This window comes from Candoia aspera, chromosome 7, assembly GCF_035149785.1.
Source record: "Candoia aspera isolate rCanAsp1 chromosome 7, rCanAsp1.hap2, whole genome shotgun sequence".
Classification (NCBI taxonomy): Eukaryota; Metazoa; Chordata; class Lepidosauria; order Squamata; family Boidae; genus Candoia; species Candoia aspera.
Window position 1 is genome coordinate 34481783 of NC_086159.1, and position 18650 is coordinate 34500432.

Below are 18650 nucleotides of genomic sequence, written 5' to 3' on the forward strand. Positions count from 1 at the left end.
CAGCATGTTAATAAAAGGAAAAAAGTATAAGATGAGCAAAACCAATTTAACAAGAATTAAAATTCCAAAAAGTAGCTTTAAAAAAAGGAAAAAGAAAAAGAACCACTGGGTTTCTAACTTCCTCGTTTTTGTACATCTACTGATTTACCAAATTTACCATTTTAAGCCCCGTTAGAAGCCAGACTGAAATTGATTATATTTGCATGCTGTGTGATACATTTGTATGTATGGGAACCATTCTTGCTTATATTTGGTTAAACTTGTAAATGTACATATACTAAATCTGTGAAAGTTTTAGGTGTGCACAAGATCTGATTCGGAGCCTGATTCAACAGTTTAGAAAACTATTGCTTTAGATCAATTGAAAAGGCATACATTCTAATTCAGCACCAAATCTGAAGCAATTTTTAGCTTGCAATGACTATAAAGTGATAATTTTAAAATTTTGCAGGTACAGAACCTTCAAGTGGGATGAAGTTTGTCAGCTTTTAAACAAATTAGTGAAGGGGAGTCCTTGGCTTTTGATTTTTTTTTTTTAGTAATTTTTTTTTATCTTTTGGCAGAAATTTAATGAAACATACAGGTTTATATAGGGATTAAGAAAGCTAACTAATTAGTGCAGACTGTTTTGTGCAAGCGCAATCCATTCAATTTTGAGAAGGTTTAACTAATTACTCCCCTTTAATGAGGGGCAGGGGTATAGACTGTTCAGTGAATGGACAAATATGGAAAAGAAATGTTGTTAGTATTGGAAAGCTGAAGTAAAAATTGATTGGATGGATAAATCAAGCAACAAGCACAAAGAACTACTATTTTCGCACATTTGCTCAGATAAGACATACTATATTTAACAAAAAGCACAGAAAAGAGTAAGCAAAACATTATACAGAACTGAGTATCTCTTATCCAAAGTAATGCAATTAAAATATAGTGACATTTTTTATTGTAAGTAGAAATTAAATTTCTCATTCACTCTATATCCATATTTTGAAAAACAGAAGCAACTTTTTTTTTCCTTTTTTGCCAACACACAGTCTGCTTTTCTGCAGGCCACTGAAGTGCCAGAATACTCATAAAATTTTAGTAGATAGTATACAAATTACTGTAAATAACCAATTACGGAATTCCAGATTTGGTTCTGTTAACTTCAGACAAAATTGGGTTTTGTCTTGAAAACCCAATAAATCTAGGTGAAATAGACCAATTTAGGAATTTGTCCAATCAAATGTACATCTTTAATACATTTGTGCTTTTTCTGAAAGTATATACAAATGTAATGCACTCCAAATACTGTTCTGAAGTTAAGAACTTTAAAATTATTTCAAAGTATGTATTTAAATTTATGAGAGGTAGCAGTCCATCTAGATTACCTGTATTGATGATGAGAGGGTTGAGGGTTCAAATATATGAAGAAAGGTATGTTTTTTCAAAACATTTCTTTCCTTTTAAAATACTTAGTTTGAAGACAGTTTTATCCCAGCTTTTACTACTTGGATTAATATTGTCTTAATATTATATAGCATTTAACAACAATATTGGTAAGACAGCAATGGAAATATTTCTGTGTTCATATATTTTTTCAATTTCTGCTTGATATAGTTTATATTGATATGGTGCATTTTACTGAGTTGTTGATATCGTATCTTTATATAATCCTCTTAATTCTCTATTTATATTTATATTAACAGACAATCGAACAGTTAGTAGTGATGCACCAAAGACTAAGACACATAGCAGTATAGGGGATCAGGTTGCTGAAGCTGGCACACACAAGAAAAAGAATTTTCGGTCCCAGTCCACACAAACATCTCCAGAAATTAACAGATCCCAAGGATTTATGACTTTACCCATAGTGATCAAAGAACAGGTAATGATAAATCTACTATATATATATATATTTGTGTGTGTGTGTGTGTGTGTGTGTGTAAAGTTGCTTTTATAATGGCAGTTAATGGTTTTGTATTGTAAAGGATAGCAAACTCTTTTGAAGGATACTGGAAGCCAAATCTGGTTTTCCTTCAGTATTTTGAAAGAGTGCAGAGTGTTGTAGAGCACATGTTCAGAGGCTAAGGTTATAAATCCTCCACTCAATAAAGAGAATACCTTTTTTGTTATGTAAGACCTCTTACTCATCGGAACAGTAGAGTTCATAATTTAGAGCAATCAAAGCAGTTTCAGTATGAAACATCTTCATGGAAATGTGTCCAGATAGTCAGAAAACAGGCATGTTTTAATTCTATGCTATTCTAAATTATGTACACTTTGAGGAAATTAGTAATATTTTAAACCAAATAATGAATGTAACTTAAAAATAGCTTTTTAGTGGATAGAAATTTATAGTTGGAAAGTGCCAAAAATAGCCCATTCATAATCAGTTGGAAAGAAAACTAGTAATGTATAATTTAAATATTTGAGAAAGTACTGCTACATAAATGTATGAAAAAGCAGATATAATTTTAATGTGTCTAGTGAAATCAGCTGTTTTTTAAAATGCATTCACAGAAATTGTAAAAAAAAAAAAAAGATTAATAAGTAACACTAAATTGAAAACTATGACTCAAAGCAAAACAGTGAGTTCATAACACGTTAACTTAGCCACGGTATTTTTAAAAGCTGGCAGTAGAATACATTTTTTTTCAATGCTAAGTTTAATTCAATATGCACTTCTGTTATAACTGAAGTAATAACATAAACAGCTGTCAGTATATGCTTAACAGATTTATGCATATACAGTATACCTATTCTGTAAAAAGGAATGCTGAGCTGAGGCTAGACTATAACAGGAAGAAGTGCCTTAAAATGGTTTCTGGCAGATCTATTCTTCCCTTCACAAACATGCTCTTGTGACTTTTTTACATGTCTTACAAGTGCTGTCTTTTTTACATGGGTTAACTTTGAGCATAACTATCATAGTCTTCTGCTGTTGAATTAGGGGGGATGGATGAAAAATTAAAATCCAGTTGTAATGATAAAAATGGCCACAATTTATTTATTTATTTCTCAAATTTAGCCACCGCCCATCTCCCCCAGAAGAGGGACTCTGGGCGGTTTACAATAAAATCCCACATAAAACATAAACATTAAAATCACATAAAACAATTATGCTAAAACACAATAAATAAATAAAATCCAAGAGAAATGTAAAATCCAGGCTGGTGGGAGGGACTCTAGGGTGCGAGCCATCCCCAAGAATGGTTATTCACTTTCCTGCCCCAGGCAAGACGGCAAAACCAGGTCTTCAGGGCCTTCTGAAAGGTCAGGAGGGAAGGGGCCTGCCTTACCTCCGGGGGCAAGATATTCCAGAGAGCGGGGTCCACCACAGAGAAGGCCCGCTTCCTGGACCCCGCCAGATGAAATTCTCTTATGGACAGGGTCCATAACATGCCCTCTCTGGATGATTGGGTGGGGCGGGCCGATGTAATGGGGATGAGACGGTCCCTCAGGTAACCTGGCCCCATGCCATGTAGGGCTGTAAAGGTAATAACCAACACCTTGAATTGGACCCGGAAGCAAACTGGCACCCAGTGCAGCTCACGCAGCAACAGTGTTATATGTGCCCACCTAGGTGCACCAAAAATAGACCGCGCTGCTGCATTTTGGACCAGCTGAAGCTTCCGGATACTCTTCAGGGGTAGCCCCATGTAGAGCGCATTGCAGTAGTCTATATGGGAGATAACCAGGGTGTGAGTGACTGTTTGGAGGGCTTCACGATCCAGGAACAGGCGTAACTGGCGCACAACCCGAAGTTGCGCAAAGGCCCTCCTGGCCACGACTGCCACCTGCTCTTCGAGCAGGAGTCGTGAGTCCAGGAGAACCCCCAGATTACGCACTGAGTCTGTCTGGGGCAGTGCCACCCCATCCAGAACTAAAGATGACAGTTTCCCAGAAGATGAAGCCCCATCAACTCACAGCCACTCCGTCTTACCAGGGTTCAGTTGAAGCCTGTTGTTCCCCATCCAGACCCCCACAGCCCCCAGGCACTGAGAAAGGGCAGTCACTGCATCACTTACCTCACCCGAGATAGAGATGTATAATTGGGTATCATCAGCATACTGATGATACCTCAACCCGTGGTGATGGATGATCTCACCCAGTGGTTTCATGTAGATGCTAAACAAGAGAGGAGAGAACCGAACCCTGCGGCACCCCACAATGGAGGGGTCGAGGGTCGGATCTCTCCTCTCCTATCACCACCGACTGGGACCGGCCCTGGAGGAAGGAGGTGAACCAGCGCAGAACTACGTTGCCCACCCCCAACTCCCTGAGCTGTCCCAAAAGGATACCATGGTCGATGATATCGAAAGCTGCTGAGAGGTCAAGGAGAGCAAGGATAGATGCACTGCCTCCATCCCGCTCCCGCCAGAGATCATCCATAAGTGCGACCAATGCAGTTTCTGTCCCATATCCTGGCCTGAAACCTAACTGAAAGGGGTCCAGATAATCAGTTTCCTCCAGGACCCTCTGGAGTTGTAACGCCACCACGTTCTCAACCACCTTCCCTAAAAAGGGGAGTTGGGAGACTGGACAAAAATTGTCCAGCACAGTTGGGTCCAGAGATGGCTTCTTGAGGAGGGGGCGCACCAGTGCCTCCTTAAAGGTGACCGGGAACACCCCCTCACTCAAGGATGTATTTACCATCGCTTGGACCCAACCACACATCACCCCCCGAGCTGCCTTCACCAGCCAGGAGGGGCATGGATCTAAACAACAGGTGGTAGCATTCACAATCCGGAGGATCCTGTCCACTTCCTCGGGTCCAACCAGATCAAACTGCTCCCAGATAACAAGGCTAAAATGTTCCCTCGGTATCTCCACAGACTCTGCTTCACGCATGGAGTCCAACTTAGACCGGATCCGAGTGATTTTATCCTGCAGATGCTCAGAAAACTCTTACTCACGGCCCTGTAGGTGGGTCACTGGGCCCACCTTCCCCAAAAGGGTACGTGTGATCTTAAACAGGGCCGTCGGACAGCAATCAATTGTATTACAGAGTAGTATTCTTGAACTGAAAGTGTCATACAAATCTACATTTTATCAGTCCAGAGGATAAGGAGGTTTTTTTTTCTTAGTTGTCTTTAAAAAGTGCTCTGAGAATATTGCAAAGCATTGCAGAACCAAACCAAAAAAGAAACAAACAAAAAAATAAATGGGGAGCACAAAGTTCTTTCATTTAATGCATACTTTGCTTGTAAGGCTGTAATCTTATCAAACTTAATTTGGCATATCAACATTAAAAAATGTTTTTTTATTTATTTATTACAGCTTATTGAAGAAAATGAATGTCTAAAACAGGAATTAGCCAAAGCCAAGATGGCCCTTGCTGAAGCTCACTTGGAAAAAGATACCTTGCTTCACCATATTAAAAAAATGAATAATGAAAAATGTTAGCAGACTATACATTAATGTGGAACAAGAAAGGACACATTTTATATTAGTTTTTGTTGATGGAACTAATATAAACTTTTCTATAGAAAATGCACTTGTAAGAAGGGATAGAAAGAATTAGATTTTTTTTCCTTTTGTGATATGAGGAAGAACAATTTCTATTATACATCATTAACTTGTTAAATAAGTGGTGGCATGAATAAAATCTCCCTTTGTCATTGATAGGATATCTTCATCTTCATTTGTGAAGATAGAAAATCTTGGTTACAACAAAAATACTGTTCAAGGGACATTAAATTTGCACTACCCATAAAAATGGTCCATTATGAAAACTTGTGATAGTCATACAAAAATAGTTAACACACCAGCAGAACCTGCTTAGAGATGAGCACCCCCAAGTCTCAAAATGTATAACTACAGCATGAGAAAGGATAAGAACAAAAATGGCCATACTATGGTGGGAAAAATTGGAAATTGCATAGTCAGTTGGACAATGATTTGTCATTAGCTTGCAAAACAGTAAGATCATTAGATCAGGGCTCTTTTTGAGGATCATTAATCATTTCTTTGCTTTGACAATGAAACTCAGCCATTCTCAGCAACATTTAAATTTTTAACAGTTGAATGTTCTTTTGTAAAAGTAACATTGCTGTATATTAATGTGCTTGAAAACAGTTATATAATTATTTGAACGTGTAATACTTTAACAAAATGTAAAGCTGCATTTTATATCATAGATTACGGTAAAAATTAAACTACAAACTTTCACTTTAAAAATTGCTGTAAATAAGTAAAGTACATAAACCTGTACAAAAGTTTCTTAAATTTTTAATATAATAACTAAACCCCTTATAGAAGAATTACCAGGATGATATTAGTATATAGGTTATTCAGTGATCTTTTTTTATCATTATTTGAAGATATTTTGAGAGGCATGTATTTGCTATGCTTGAACTGTAAAATAATTCAGGGAATGATTTTTTTAAAGTAAAAAATAACTAAAATCTGGTGACTGAGTTAATTGAATTGGAAATTTAAAAAATTATTTGAATTGAAATGATTTTAATTAAAGTTTCCTGATATAACTCATATTTCCTGGATTAAAAATAATTGAAGATTCTGCAAAAAGAAGATAAATCAAGATGTCTAAGTTGTGTAAAACAATTATAGACGTCTTTATTTTAAAACAATATAGCCTTAATTTTATGAGCCAACTTTTCAGAAGGTCAGCTTATTTCTCATCTCCTATTCCTTTCTAACCAAATTACCAGTTCATTAACCTTTATTTCTGGCACACACTTCCTAAATATTATCCCACCATTCCTCTGTCTATATGCTTTTTTCTGACACCCTAATTCAGTTTATCAGAAACAAAAGTTATATATGTCCAAGTTGAACCTCCAAAATACCTGACTCAGTAAATGCCTGTTAAATTCAGTTGATTAAAATCTGATACAATGCAAGCATGCCACTAGTAAATTATTTGCCAGGTTATTTTTGACAGGTTGTTTATGTATAGTCCATTTTAAAAGACATACATGTCATTTAATTAGGGATTAAGCTCTCTGCAGGGACGCGGTGGCGCTGCGGGTTAAACCGCTGAGCTGCCGATCGGAAGGTCGGCGGTTCGAAACCGCGTGGCGGGGTGAGCTCCCATTGCTCGTCCCAGCTCCTGCTCACCTAGCAGTTCGAAAACATGCAAATGTGAGTAGATCAATAGGTACCGCTTCGGCGGGAAGGTAACGGCGTTCCATGAGTCATGCTGGCCACATGACCCGGAAGTGTCCTATGGACAATGCCAGCTCTAAAGGCTTAGAAACGGAGATGAGCACCGCCCCCTAGAGTCAGACACGACTGGACTTTACGTCAAGGGAAACCTAAGCTCTCTGCAGATTTATTTCTAAGTAGATTTATGTAGGATTGCACTGTGAATCAGATATATACAGGTTGTCCTTGGTTAACGACAGCAATTGGGACTGGAATTTGTTGCTAAGCAGGGCGGTCATAAAGTGCGATGCCATGTGACTGTGACAGCAGTTCTGGCACTTCCAGTTGCCGACATTAAGCGAATCCCGCAATGTCACATCATCACCATTTGTGACCTGCCAGTAACTTTGCTTGTAGGAAACCAGCAAAGAAGGTTGCAATGGTGATCATGTGACCATGGGATGCTGTGATGTAATTGTGAGATGTGCGCTGAGCACTGGGATCACAAGCACATCACTGTGGGGATGCTGTGATGGCTGGAACTTAGAGGACTGGCCATAAGTACCACTCGTTCAGCACTGTCTTAAGATCTGTAAGCACTGTAAGATGGAAATTGCTTGATGCTCATACTGTTGTCCTCTTACTTCATGCTTGTCATACTATGATTTCATAGCAGTGGCTTGGTCAAAAGATAATAGAACATCTCTTGTTTAAATTCACTAAACAGGTCCAGTGCTACTCTTCTCTATATTTTGCTCTTCTCTATAAGAAAAAGTTAATTCTGACTTACCCATTTTTAAAGCAAAGAATTGCCATGTTAAATGATAGATTCAGTTTCTGATTCAGTTTTTTAAAAATCAGTTATTGGTGCTGTACAAAATAATCCCTTCAAATTCTAAAATTAAACATTGTATTAACAGATTCCTATGAATGAATTAAGGCCTCTTACTTCACTATTATGGCTCTCCATGATTCTCAATTGGTTCGGAAGAAGTGGGTTGGACTTTACATGAGCATACCACCTTTCTGTTATTTATTACAACATGCATTTTTCAGGTTTCCACACATGGCTGAAAAAAGATATGTTCTGCTATAATGAATCACATAATTAAAGCAATATGTATTTAATGAGATTCTTAATGTGGCTGCATTTTTTTCAGCTTGTGTGAAAACTTGAAAAAAGAAAGGTATGCTTTAATAAATAGTGCAGTGGTCTGAAGTACATTCCTGAAATGATTTTGAACTGTACACATTCCTATCTCTCATGTTGCAGCAACTATAAAATTTATTGAGGTTACTTTTCATGTATAGCCATATACTTGGACCTCCTCCTTCTCTGCCACACTTTATGTATTTGATTTCCAAAATCGGTTGAACAGAACTTCATTGCTTTTAGAAAATGAACTAAATGTTAAATTTTGTAAAAGATAATATTTTCATTCAGTTAAAAAAATCAAAGACCTTTGTGAATCTCCCACAAAATAGTGAAAATATGTTCCTACTATTTATTCGTAAAACATACATTAATTTGGCAATTTGAAAAAAGGAATCTCTAACTACTACCATTATATTCAGTCTGCTACCCAAAATACAGAAACTGGATCCTTGGATAGTACATTGTTTCAGGAATTGGTACCAATACAGTCTCTGGGAGTCTAATTATATGGACTCTATTCTCTGTCCCTATACTACCAGCATTCCAATTTACGTACCAGCTACTGTAGACTACTTGGGAAAATATAAATAGAAGACCTCTCAGGAAACAAATTCTAGGCACCATGGATGTTGATGACCTGTACACAAACATCCTCTACATGAATGTACTGAAAACTATCAGAAATCTCTGATGGCACCACCCATACCCATAATTATTGTATTTTTAGGGAAAACTTGTATTTCCACATCAGTTGAACTGACGTGGGCACTTAAAGACTTTATAACTAACTTAGAAGAATGCTCCCTCAGCTCCTACTCCCACAAATCTCAAGCTGAAATTCATCAAATTTATTATCTGGATTCACAAACAAAAATAAAGGTCCATCAAGACCATCAAGATACAGAGAAATTACACAATAAGTATAAGCTTATTTAGGAAGCCAACTGACTGTTGTATATATATTTGCATTTTTCAACTTCCATCCAGAATATACCAGAAATTCGTTGTTTATATCCAAGAAGCATAATGCAAGTTCATCTGTTCAGATCCATCTGATAAACACATGAAGGTTATAACTCAAGTGTATCTCAAATAACTAGGGAAATTTTGCAATAAACAGATCAACAGGCCTGCTTCTATAGCACATCAAATTCAGAACACAACACAACAAAATACCATTTGTTATATGTAAGCCCATTCTGGACAACATTCCCTTTCATAGGCCTAACCTGAATGATGATCTATAAGCAAGTATGGTTGGGTGGTCAACCATATTTGCTCATAGATCACCATCCAAATTAAAACATCTATTAAGCAGGAGCAGCAGATCAGATCACAGTGATACAGATACAGGAACCAAATTCTGTGCAGATCCAGATGCCAGTTCTGCAGTAATTGTTCTGGGGTATCTGTCCAAAACTGCAACGGAGGCTATGACTGTAATCTGCATGACTATTCTTGTACGCATAGTTGGTTCCTTAGTGCCATATTACAGGGAAGAAAAATATCACAGCAGCTTTTAAAATGTATTTGGCAATTTTGGCATCACTTTTTCAGAAATTTGCTTAGAATAAGAACACGGGAAGCCATCTTATATTGAATCCCTCTTTTTACAGTAAACCAATTGTGCTTGGGCTCAAAGCTAATTAAGGTTAAAGTCATTCAGAGCCAAGCTTGACTCAAAGGCATATTCAGCTTTTTAAGATAGCATTTGGATAATTTAGCTTTTTCATTGACCTGAGTGAGAAATATTAGGAGCTCCTGTCTTTGCCTGTGGTTTTTGATTATGAGAAAACATGCCCAATTGCAGCTACACCAAAGCCTGGATTTCTAAATTGTTTTTCACAAGGCAGCAATCACATTCCACCAGGGAAAACTTATGAGCCTCTCTCTCCAGACAGTATTGATGCAGAATTTGCCTTTTCCAGGGAATTTAAATCTTACTCAAATATGCATAGGATTGATATCTCCAAATTTGTTGAGTTTATTATCCCCCAAATAAACCCTTCATGCCAGGAATAGTCTATACTATTTTCCATACTAAGAGATTAGTAAATGAACAGGAAACACAAATTTATTCAGAATATATTATAAAGCTATAAAAGTACATAAAAACAACATATTAAATAAATCATGCAAATAAAAGCATACATTACCAAAGCTTGGACATTCTTTGTTCACTACCTTGGGGGTGATCAGAGAGCTGATTTACTAATCTAACATCTACTTTTATATAGTTAAATGGATTTTTCTATCAGCTTATGCATTTCTACTTATTTACTGGTACAGTGTATGAGAAATTCGTCAATGCATATATAGAATTATTTTACCCACACAAAGGAAAAGTACAGGAACAATGAATTTTTGTTCTGTATACGTTTACAAGCAGGGAAAGATATAATTTTGGTTCCTGTGTTTTCTGTCTCTTGACTCAATTATTCATGCTTCAATTTCAGGTGATTAAAACTGCAAAATACTGACCTAATTGCACATTGTGCTTGTCACAATACTTTGGGGAATGATCAACATTTTTCCCTGTGATTGCGGGTCTTAGAAGATGAGAATTTTCTCCATGCCTTGCGATGATCCTATTTCTAATCAAAACATGTATGTCAATTAGTGCTAATACTGTTGATTCATTGGCTAAAAACACTGAAAAGGAAGAACAGACTTTTCTTACCAAAAAAAAAAAAAAGTGACCACAGATTTTACTTCATACTTTGATAAATGGCTTAAGACCTCTCTTATTTAAAACAAAAGCTGGGAAACTGGGGATTATGGATTATTTGGGGGGAACTGACGTTGACCTTGACCTTGACCATATCCATATTTATACTTAAAAAGTTAGTATAGGACCTAATGTCACCCACAACACTTGCTTACCCTCCAAATAATATATGTCATCCTGTTATTAGCATTGCCCCACTGCACTTTAGACATACTGTCCTAATTTCTATGGACATATATCTGACATCAGAACTATCAGTATTCCAAAATGAGTGAACAAATATTAAAATTTTTCCAGGTCATTTTATTACTGACCCTAAAGTGATAACCTGTAAAGTAATTATGAAGGCTAGTTTCACTGCAAAATAGCGGAGAAGCAGAAGTTTTAACTCTCTTATGAATTAATGAAAAATTGAGGCTTTTTATCATAGAACATGTTCGGGCTATGCAAAACATTTGAAAAGGCCTGCTCTTGTGTAACTGAAAAGTTTAAAGCAGCGCATCCTGCAGAATGCTCAGATGCTCAACAGCTTTTCCCAGCCATTTCAAGGGTATTCATAGCTACTTCATTAGAGGTTCTAGTGGATGCACTGTCTGTGTATGCATGCACATGTGCATACAGCTAGAAATCACCTTCTAAAGGATATGACTGTTTAAATGCTTCCAGGAGGGGTGCTTCACTTACAGAATGCAATTTGCAAAGTACCTCTTTCAAATGCTTTGCAGAGCCCTACTACATAACTAGTTAGAATGTTTCTAACTAATTTACTGCTTTAAGGTTTCCTTAAGTATTTTCTTTCCTGCTTACTCCCTCTCCTCTCAATAACTGGTACATACAGTATATAATATTCCAAAGACCCATGTTCAACACATCTGATTTAAAAAATTATGATCCACAATGCCTATACAGTAACGTGTTTGCTTTTTAAGTGCTAAATGTCTCCGTATTGTTTCAGTAATATAAGTAAATCAGTTTCTACATCTGAATATTATTCTACATAGTTTTATAATGAAAAAGCTATCATAGCAAATAGATCAGAGTCCTCAACTTTGGGAGGCAGGTAAGCACATTTGGAATTTTTGAGAACATGTAGGCATTGTTAAAAAGTTTATTCAGAATAGTTCATCAACCAAAGAATATTTTTCTTATCTTTATTTAATCTAATGGTTTTTATCTGGTGGATGGCACCCAACCTAAAGTGCATTGTAACATTTTCTATCTTTGTTTACTTTAAATACAAGAACAGCAATGAAAATAGAATGCAATTGTATCACTTCATTTTTCTTAATGCTGGATTAAAAAAAATCCTGCTCTCACAGTCTTATTTCCTAAGACCATTTTTGGTAATCAACTCTTGTACAAGCTATTTAAATAAAGTTTCCAGTATTATCATGGTTTTACTCATTGAAAATGCCATGTCTAATGTACTTTAGAACTGCATTTATTCTATGCACAGCTTCACACTGTCATCTGTATATATAGACGTATAAATAAATAAACTTCAGCTCTCTTTCTTATGTCATTTCCAATAGATGAGTCTACATTTAGACATCCAAAATTCTAGATTATATGTTCATGTTAATCCTAACTTCAGGTCATTACATAATTCACTTCATATTATTTCCAATATTTATCAATATAGCTGAAGTGCTTATAAGCACTGTATCATCAGCACACATCACTGAGGAGTAAAAAAAAAATAGTTAAAAAACAGTACAACTGCTGATTCAATTGTTTCCTAAATTTGAAACTTTATATTGCAGATTTGGATATATTTCAATGAATATATCCAATAACTCCTTTAGCTGGAGTTGGTTCTATTTGCTCTTACTTCAGTTAAAGCCAACCGAAGGAGGCATCTACTTCATATAATGAAGATTCCGTGAAACTGGTCCTGGGATTTAGTTATTTATATCCTACTTTCCTTCAGGAGCAAAAGGCAGGCTTCTGAGGGGACCAGGCAATTGAAGCCCTGCCTCTTTTTAATGTGGATCACATACATTGCATGCAAATAAAAAGGGGGCTTCAATTGCCTGGCTACACCTGCCATTTTGAAGCCAGTGACAGACTGTTGCAGACACCCCTGTGCTGACATGTTTCTTTTATGAAGATTGGAAAACTGTTTCTCAGTTTCAAGAGTGTAGAATAGCTTTTATGTCTCCTATTTCTAGTTGGCACTCTGATAACTGGGTTTGTTCCTTTCCTTGTCTTACTTCTGGAGAGATGATTCCCTTGACAGGCTGTGTTTTAGTGCCTACTTCATTTAATCTGATATATCTTCATTCTCAGCACCTGAAGTATGGCCAATCATTGTTCCAACCCTCTGTCTTTTTCTTCAAGTACTCCAAATTTGTACATACAGTACTGCAAATACATCAGTTTGTTTTCATGTAGAAACACAAGCATGCTACAAGCATTGCAAGTTACAAGTGAAATACCCTGTCCTTTCATCTTTACTTTTATTTCCTAAGGAGACACCTATTTAAAGGCTTTTATTTCTTTCTTGTTCCCTTCTCAAGCTCTCAACTTGCCAAATGCATACTGCTGACTTAGAGGAAAGATTTGTTAGGAACTCCCATTTAAACAGTTCCACTGAATTCCACTGAGAAATTCTTTTTTTTTCCTAGTTCACTTGCACCCTGGCATCTAGTTGTCTTTTATTTCTCCTACAGTCTCTGGTTACTCAGCAATCACACAGCAATCTCCATTAGGCAATCAGCAACTTTCAGGCCACATCTCTTGCATCAAAAGCTTGTGCTGAGGCTGAGAGAGAAAGAGCAGTATCTCTACATACATATGATCAGCAGCTGGGAGAGGTAGTTTTAGGCTTATCAAAGAAACTAATTCTTAGCTCATCATGCAAAAAGACTGAGGAAAAAAAAATCAAAAGCTTCAAAGAGACCCAGGATTAATGGACTCACCAATAAAGGAGGCTGGAGGATTCCTATCTCTGTTCTCAAGATTCTGTACTCTAACTCTTATTCTTGGCATTAAAACCTATTAAAGAAAATCCATGTGAATCATGCTTCCTTGATTGTGCTTTCCATTTAAGGAGTTTGATACTTGCAATGCACAGCTATACAAGGATGACCTTTTCTTTCTCACAGCTGAACACACAGTCCTTCAGAACATGCAGTTTCTCTAGTCACTCTCTTTGCTTACTGGCCTCTTCTATCTGTTGAATTCTGTTGCCAAACTTGTTTACTTCAGTATTTGTTCACTCAAAATTTGGTCTTGGAGGAACCTGATAGAGCTGGTTTTGCACCAGAATTAATGCCATCACAGTTTACTTTCTTCCATATTATAGAAAGGTAAAAGCAGGACAGTAAGAGATGTTTGATATTGAATTCTACTTCTCATCAGCCTAGTGACCATGTGATATACTGGTATATACTATACCAGAGTACTGTGTCTTAAAAGAAAAACAATAAAATCACAAAATGACTCAGAATTATGTGTTTTAAAATAAAAATATTAAAATTATAAGCTCTGCAGTACTGTACAATAAAAATAGATAAGTAACTTGAAATTCAGTGTGATGAAATAAATGTGACAAACTTAGGGATGTTCCCAATACATTCATTGATGCGCTTTCCTCCCATCCTTAAGACCCCCAGTGGTCTTTCTGCTGCACCAGGATAACAAGGCCCCCAGGGTTGCTTCCCTCCCAGAGGTTTCTGCTCCTGATATCAGAGGGAGGAGGAACATGGAAGGGGACTCCTCCCCTTCCCTGCTGCCTGCCTGCCCGACCCTCTCCCACTAGCTCAGATCCTTTGCTACCTCCTACTGAAGAAATACCTGTCCTTCCCTCTGGGCTTGCTGCAAAGCACTGCTGCTGCCCCTGGTGGTGGTGGTGGTGGTGGCGGCAGCGGCGGCAGCAGCACTCTCCAGCAAGTGTCGAGATAAGGGCCAGAACTGCAGTGGTGGGAGGCAGTGGAGGATACCAGCAGGAATATTGACCTTGTGGAATTCCTTCCATGAGATTGGTATTGCTGCTGTAGCCAAAATAACAACAACAACAAAAACAACATTGGCTGCCTGGTGAAGCTCTGTTCTCTCTGGTAGTCAAATCATAAAATGGCCATGGAGGCAATGAGCCCCACAGCTGAATGCAGTGAGTCAACTGGAGCCCTGCAGGTGACTGACCTCTTCAGGCTCCTCTTCCTCAGAACATCTGTACAGAGAAGAGCTTATTCCATTTTCTACAGGAAAATATTACTTCCTTGTAGTATCTCTTTGAACTGGCTTCAGCCTGCCTCAGTGACAGCCTGGCCTTGAGATGGAGGCTCCAGTGTGATGACATGTCATCAGGGACTGGCAACCAGCCCATATCAGGGGTCCTTTAATACATTAAAAAGAGTATTAATAATGAAACCTGGTGTTTAATGTAAAGGTAGACAAATTATGGAAATTTTCAAAATAACATTGTGGCTATTGTGTAAAGACCAAAGTATGAAGAATAATCCTGAAATGATGGAGGCCTTTTGAGGAAAATAAGGAGGAATTAACTAGTTCCATTTGCTACCATTCTTTCAACTTCTAAGAAACATAAAATTAGCATCTTGTATGTAATCAATCTGCCATTTTGCTGCTGAAAGAATGATTTATCTGACATTTCACTGAACGCAATATAGTTGTGTTCAACTACATATGAATCCTTGAATTTAGCCAGGTTCTCAGTTAGTAGAAGGGTTGCCTATGGTATAATTTCCAGTCACTTAGATTGACAGGTTTATTAACTGAATTATTTGAGAAAAATATTTCTATCAAATCTTCTTTTCATACCAGAAAACAAACTGTTAATATCTACTGTTAAATTAGTTATACCACACTCCATAGTCCTATAATATCTACTCAGAATATTAATTGCATTCAGTGAAATTTCTCTAGGAAAATATAGAATTCAGTCTGCAACCTTATACATCCTTCCCTGGGCATAAGATCTACCAAATGTAATCTGATCTGCCTTCAAGTCAATTTATATACTCTCTCCTATTTACACTTGCAATGAGCAAGCTCTTTTGCTCACAGAAATCTTACTTTTGAATAAAAATGCAGAAGATTGTACTGTACATTAGAACTCTGCAATACTAATTTATTCATATTTTATAGCTCTTGTAGGTTTGATGTATCAGAAACTTTTCAGTAGATATGAAAGCGAAGAGTAAAATACAATGCATATTTACAGTATTTAAAAGTAAGTCCCAATTTGTTCAGTGTGATTTTTTCCCCTACTCAGTCAAACTTTATTATGAGTCACAGACCTGGATTTCATAAAGGAACATATAGTACATAATATAAAGAACAGTATGATAAAAAGGTTTGTAATCATGGTTCGTCTATTTTGCTGTCAACAACATATACATCCTGCAGTTTAGCAACTTTACGATAAGAGTTACTGTGGGATCTTTATCTACCAAAAGAAGCTGTACATAGAATTCTTCTGTCTGACCTAGAAAAGGGTAAGAGGCACTGGTATCTCATTGCAAGCATCTCTGTAGAAATTATAGTACATCAGGACAATTCAATGCTCCCATTTTTACAGAGAGAAAGTCTTTCGGCATAGATGATTTTGCGGTATTTACCCTCCAACACCGCTGATGGTAAGATGTTAAGCCACAACAGTGTAAAGGCCCACCCATGTTGTTTGCAATGTGGGGGACAGATAAAAATCTACCCTTTCCTTGTGGTTCTGGAATGTGTATCAGATAAAGCAGATGAACTGAAACTGCCTGATGACTCTGGAGGAGGAGACTGCTAACAGAAACCAGATTGTTGCTTTTTCCCTGATGTGAAAAGAGACACTGTATGGATACAATAAGTGCCAGTTTCATGTAGTGGCTAAAGGAAGTGGGCTAGAACCCGGAAGACCTGAGTTCTAGTCCTGCCTTGAGCATGAAGCCAGCTGGGTGACTTTGGGTCAGCCACTCTTTCTCAGCCTTGGGGAAGGAGGCAATGGCAAGCCACTTCTGAAAATCTTGCCAAGAAAACAGCAGGGACTAGTCCAGGCAATCGCCAGGAGCCTCAAAGTCACCAAAACATGGGTACAATAAAGGACATTATTTATGTTAGAAGGTGCTAATATCAGTAGAGTGGGTGGGCTAGGAGCCTTTGTAGGACTGTGGAATTTAGATGCACTGGTCAAATCATACTAAGGTCATTCCATAGTATTATCAGACATTACAGTCTGGCTGTAAAGGTCAGAGTGTGATTTATATTGCTTTCTTTATCATTCCTATGTAACATTTCTGGGGTATATAATCTATAACCTTGCTTAGTTCATGGCTCTTTGCATTCTTTTGGCTGGGAGCCCAGGGATCACTGTAGTTGTGCATGCCAATACAAGATACTTTGTTGCATCTATCTGGAAATGCTTTGGTTCCTTATTTAAAATAGGCATTTTTTTCCCACAACAGAAAGTTGGATCAGATATAATGCTGGCTTAAACTGAAATTTGCTGTGCCTCAATTGAACTCCAATGGCATTTTGGTATATTCTTTTTGTAATTGTATGCCAAGATTTTTTTTATTTAAGAGCTACTATTGCCTGAAAAGGGACACGGTGGTGCTGCAGGTTAAACCGCTGAGCTGCTGATTGGAAGGTCGGCGGTTCGAAACCGCGCGGCAGGGTGAGCTCCCGTTGCTAGTCCCAGCTCCTGCTCACCTAGCAGTTCGAAAACATGCAAATGTGAGTAGATCAATAGGTACTGCTTCAGCGGGAAGGTAACGGCGTTCCAAGTCGTCATGCTGGCCACATGACCCGGAAGTGTCTATGGACAACGCTGGCTCTAAGGCTTAGAAACGGAGATGAGCACCGCCCCCTAGAGTCGGACACGACTGGACTTTACGTCAAGGGAAACCTTTACCTTTACCTTTATTGCCTGATCTGGTCCCAGATGTATCTGCATCTCACCTGAGAACCCCAATTTATGTAATTTGTCATTCATTTGGAATTTCCAGGAGGAATAATATTTATCTGATAAGGTTACTTATACCAGACCTTGGGGTAAAAGACAGCTTTTAGCCAACATCTGAATACATATAGCCATACCCTTGTTCTGATTGGTATAAACCCTGCATCCAAACACACAGCAGAGTTAGGTACACATTTTGCTACCTGGAATAACTGTCTTAGGAAGCCAGTTTGAACTGTCTCCAATTTCTCATAGTTGACACCTGGATTTAACTGCATTCCATAGAGCAGCTGTGCCAATATCTTGGCTTCAAAAGCTTCAAAGCAGCTGGTACATATTGGGCTGTTCTGGCAAAAAAGAAAGAGAGGATTGCTACTAAATTCCTCTGAGTGTTTAGAGCAATCTGGGTATTATGAATGTGTTGCTTCCCTGAATAATGTAGCACAAAACCCAAGTACTTAAAACAAGGGAGTTGTTCAATTATATGGTCTTTGACACTCTATCAAAATTTTACAAAGCACTTACAAAATGCATGACATTTGATTTCTCATAGTCAGTCTGTAATGAGTGTTCCTTCAGAAATGGATTAGTGGTCCCATGACTCTAAGACCTACCAGTGTCTGCAATAGTACAACAGCATTGTCTGTATAAAATGGTATAAATATAGGTCTATTAGCCAGGTTTGGGGAATGAAACTCTTACTTAAAGCATTTACCATTGCATTAATATAGTAATTAAAAAGTAGAGGGCCTATAATATAC

General features: G+C 37.5%; 1 protein-coding gene across 1 annotated transcript in view; it reads left to right on the forward strand.

Annotated features, from left to right (window-relative positions):
• Window positions 1–8013, forward strand: part of BLTP3B (bridge-like lipid transfer protein family member 3B) — a 56594-nt gene extending 48581 nt beyond the window's left edge. The window contains exons 20-21 of the mRNA XM_063308673.1: window positions 1689–1867; window positions 5263–8013. Of these exons, the coding sequence (XP_063164743.1) occupies window positions 1689–1867; window positions 5263–5388 (305 nt within the window). The 3' untranslated portion in view covers window positions 5389–8013. The remainder of the gene's footprint in view (window positions 1–1688; window positions 1868–5262) is intronic.
• The last annotated feature ends 10637 nt before the right edge of the window (window positions 8014–18650 follow it).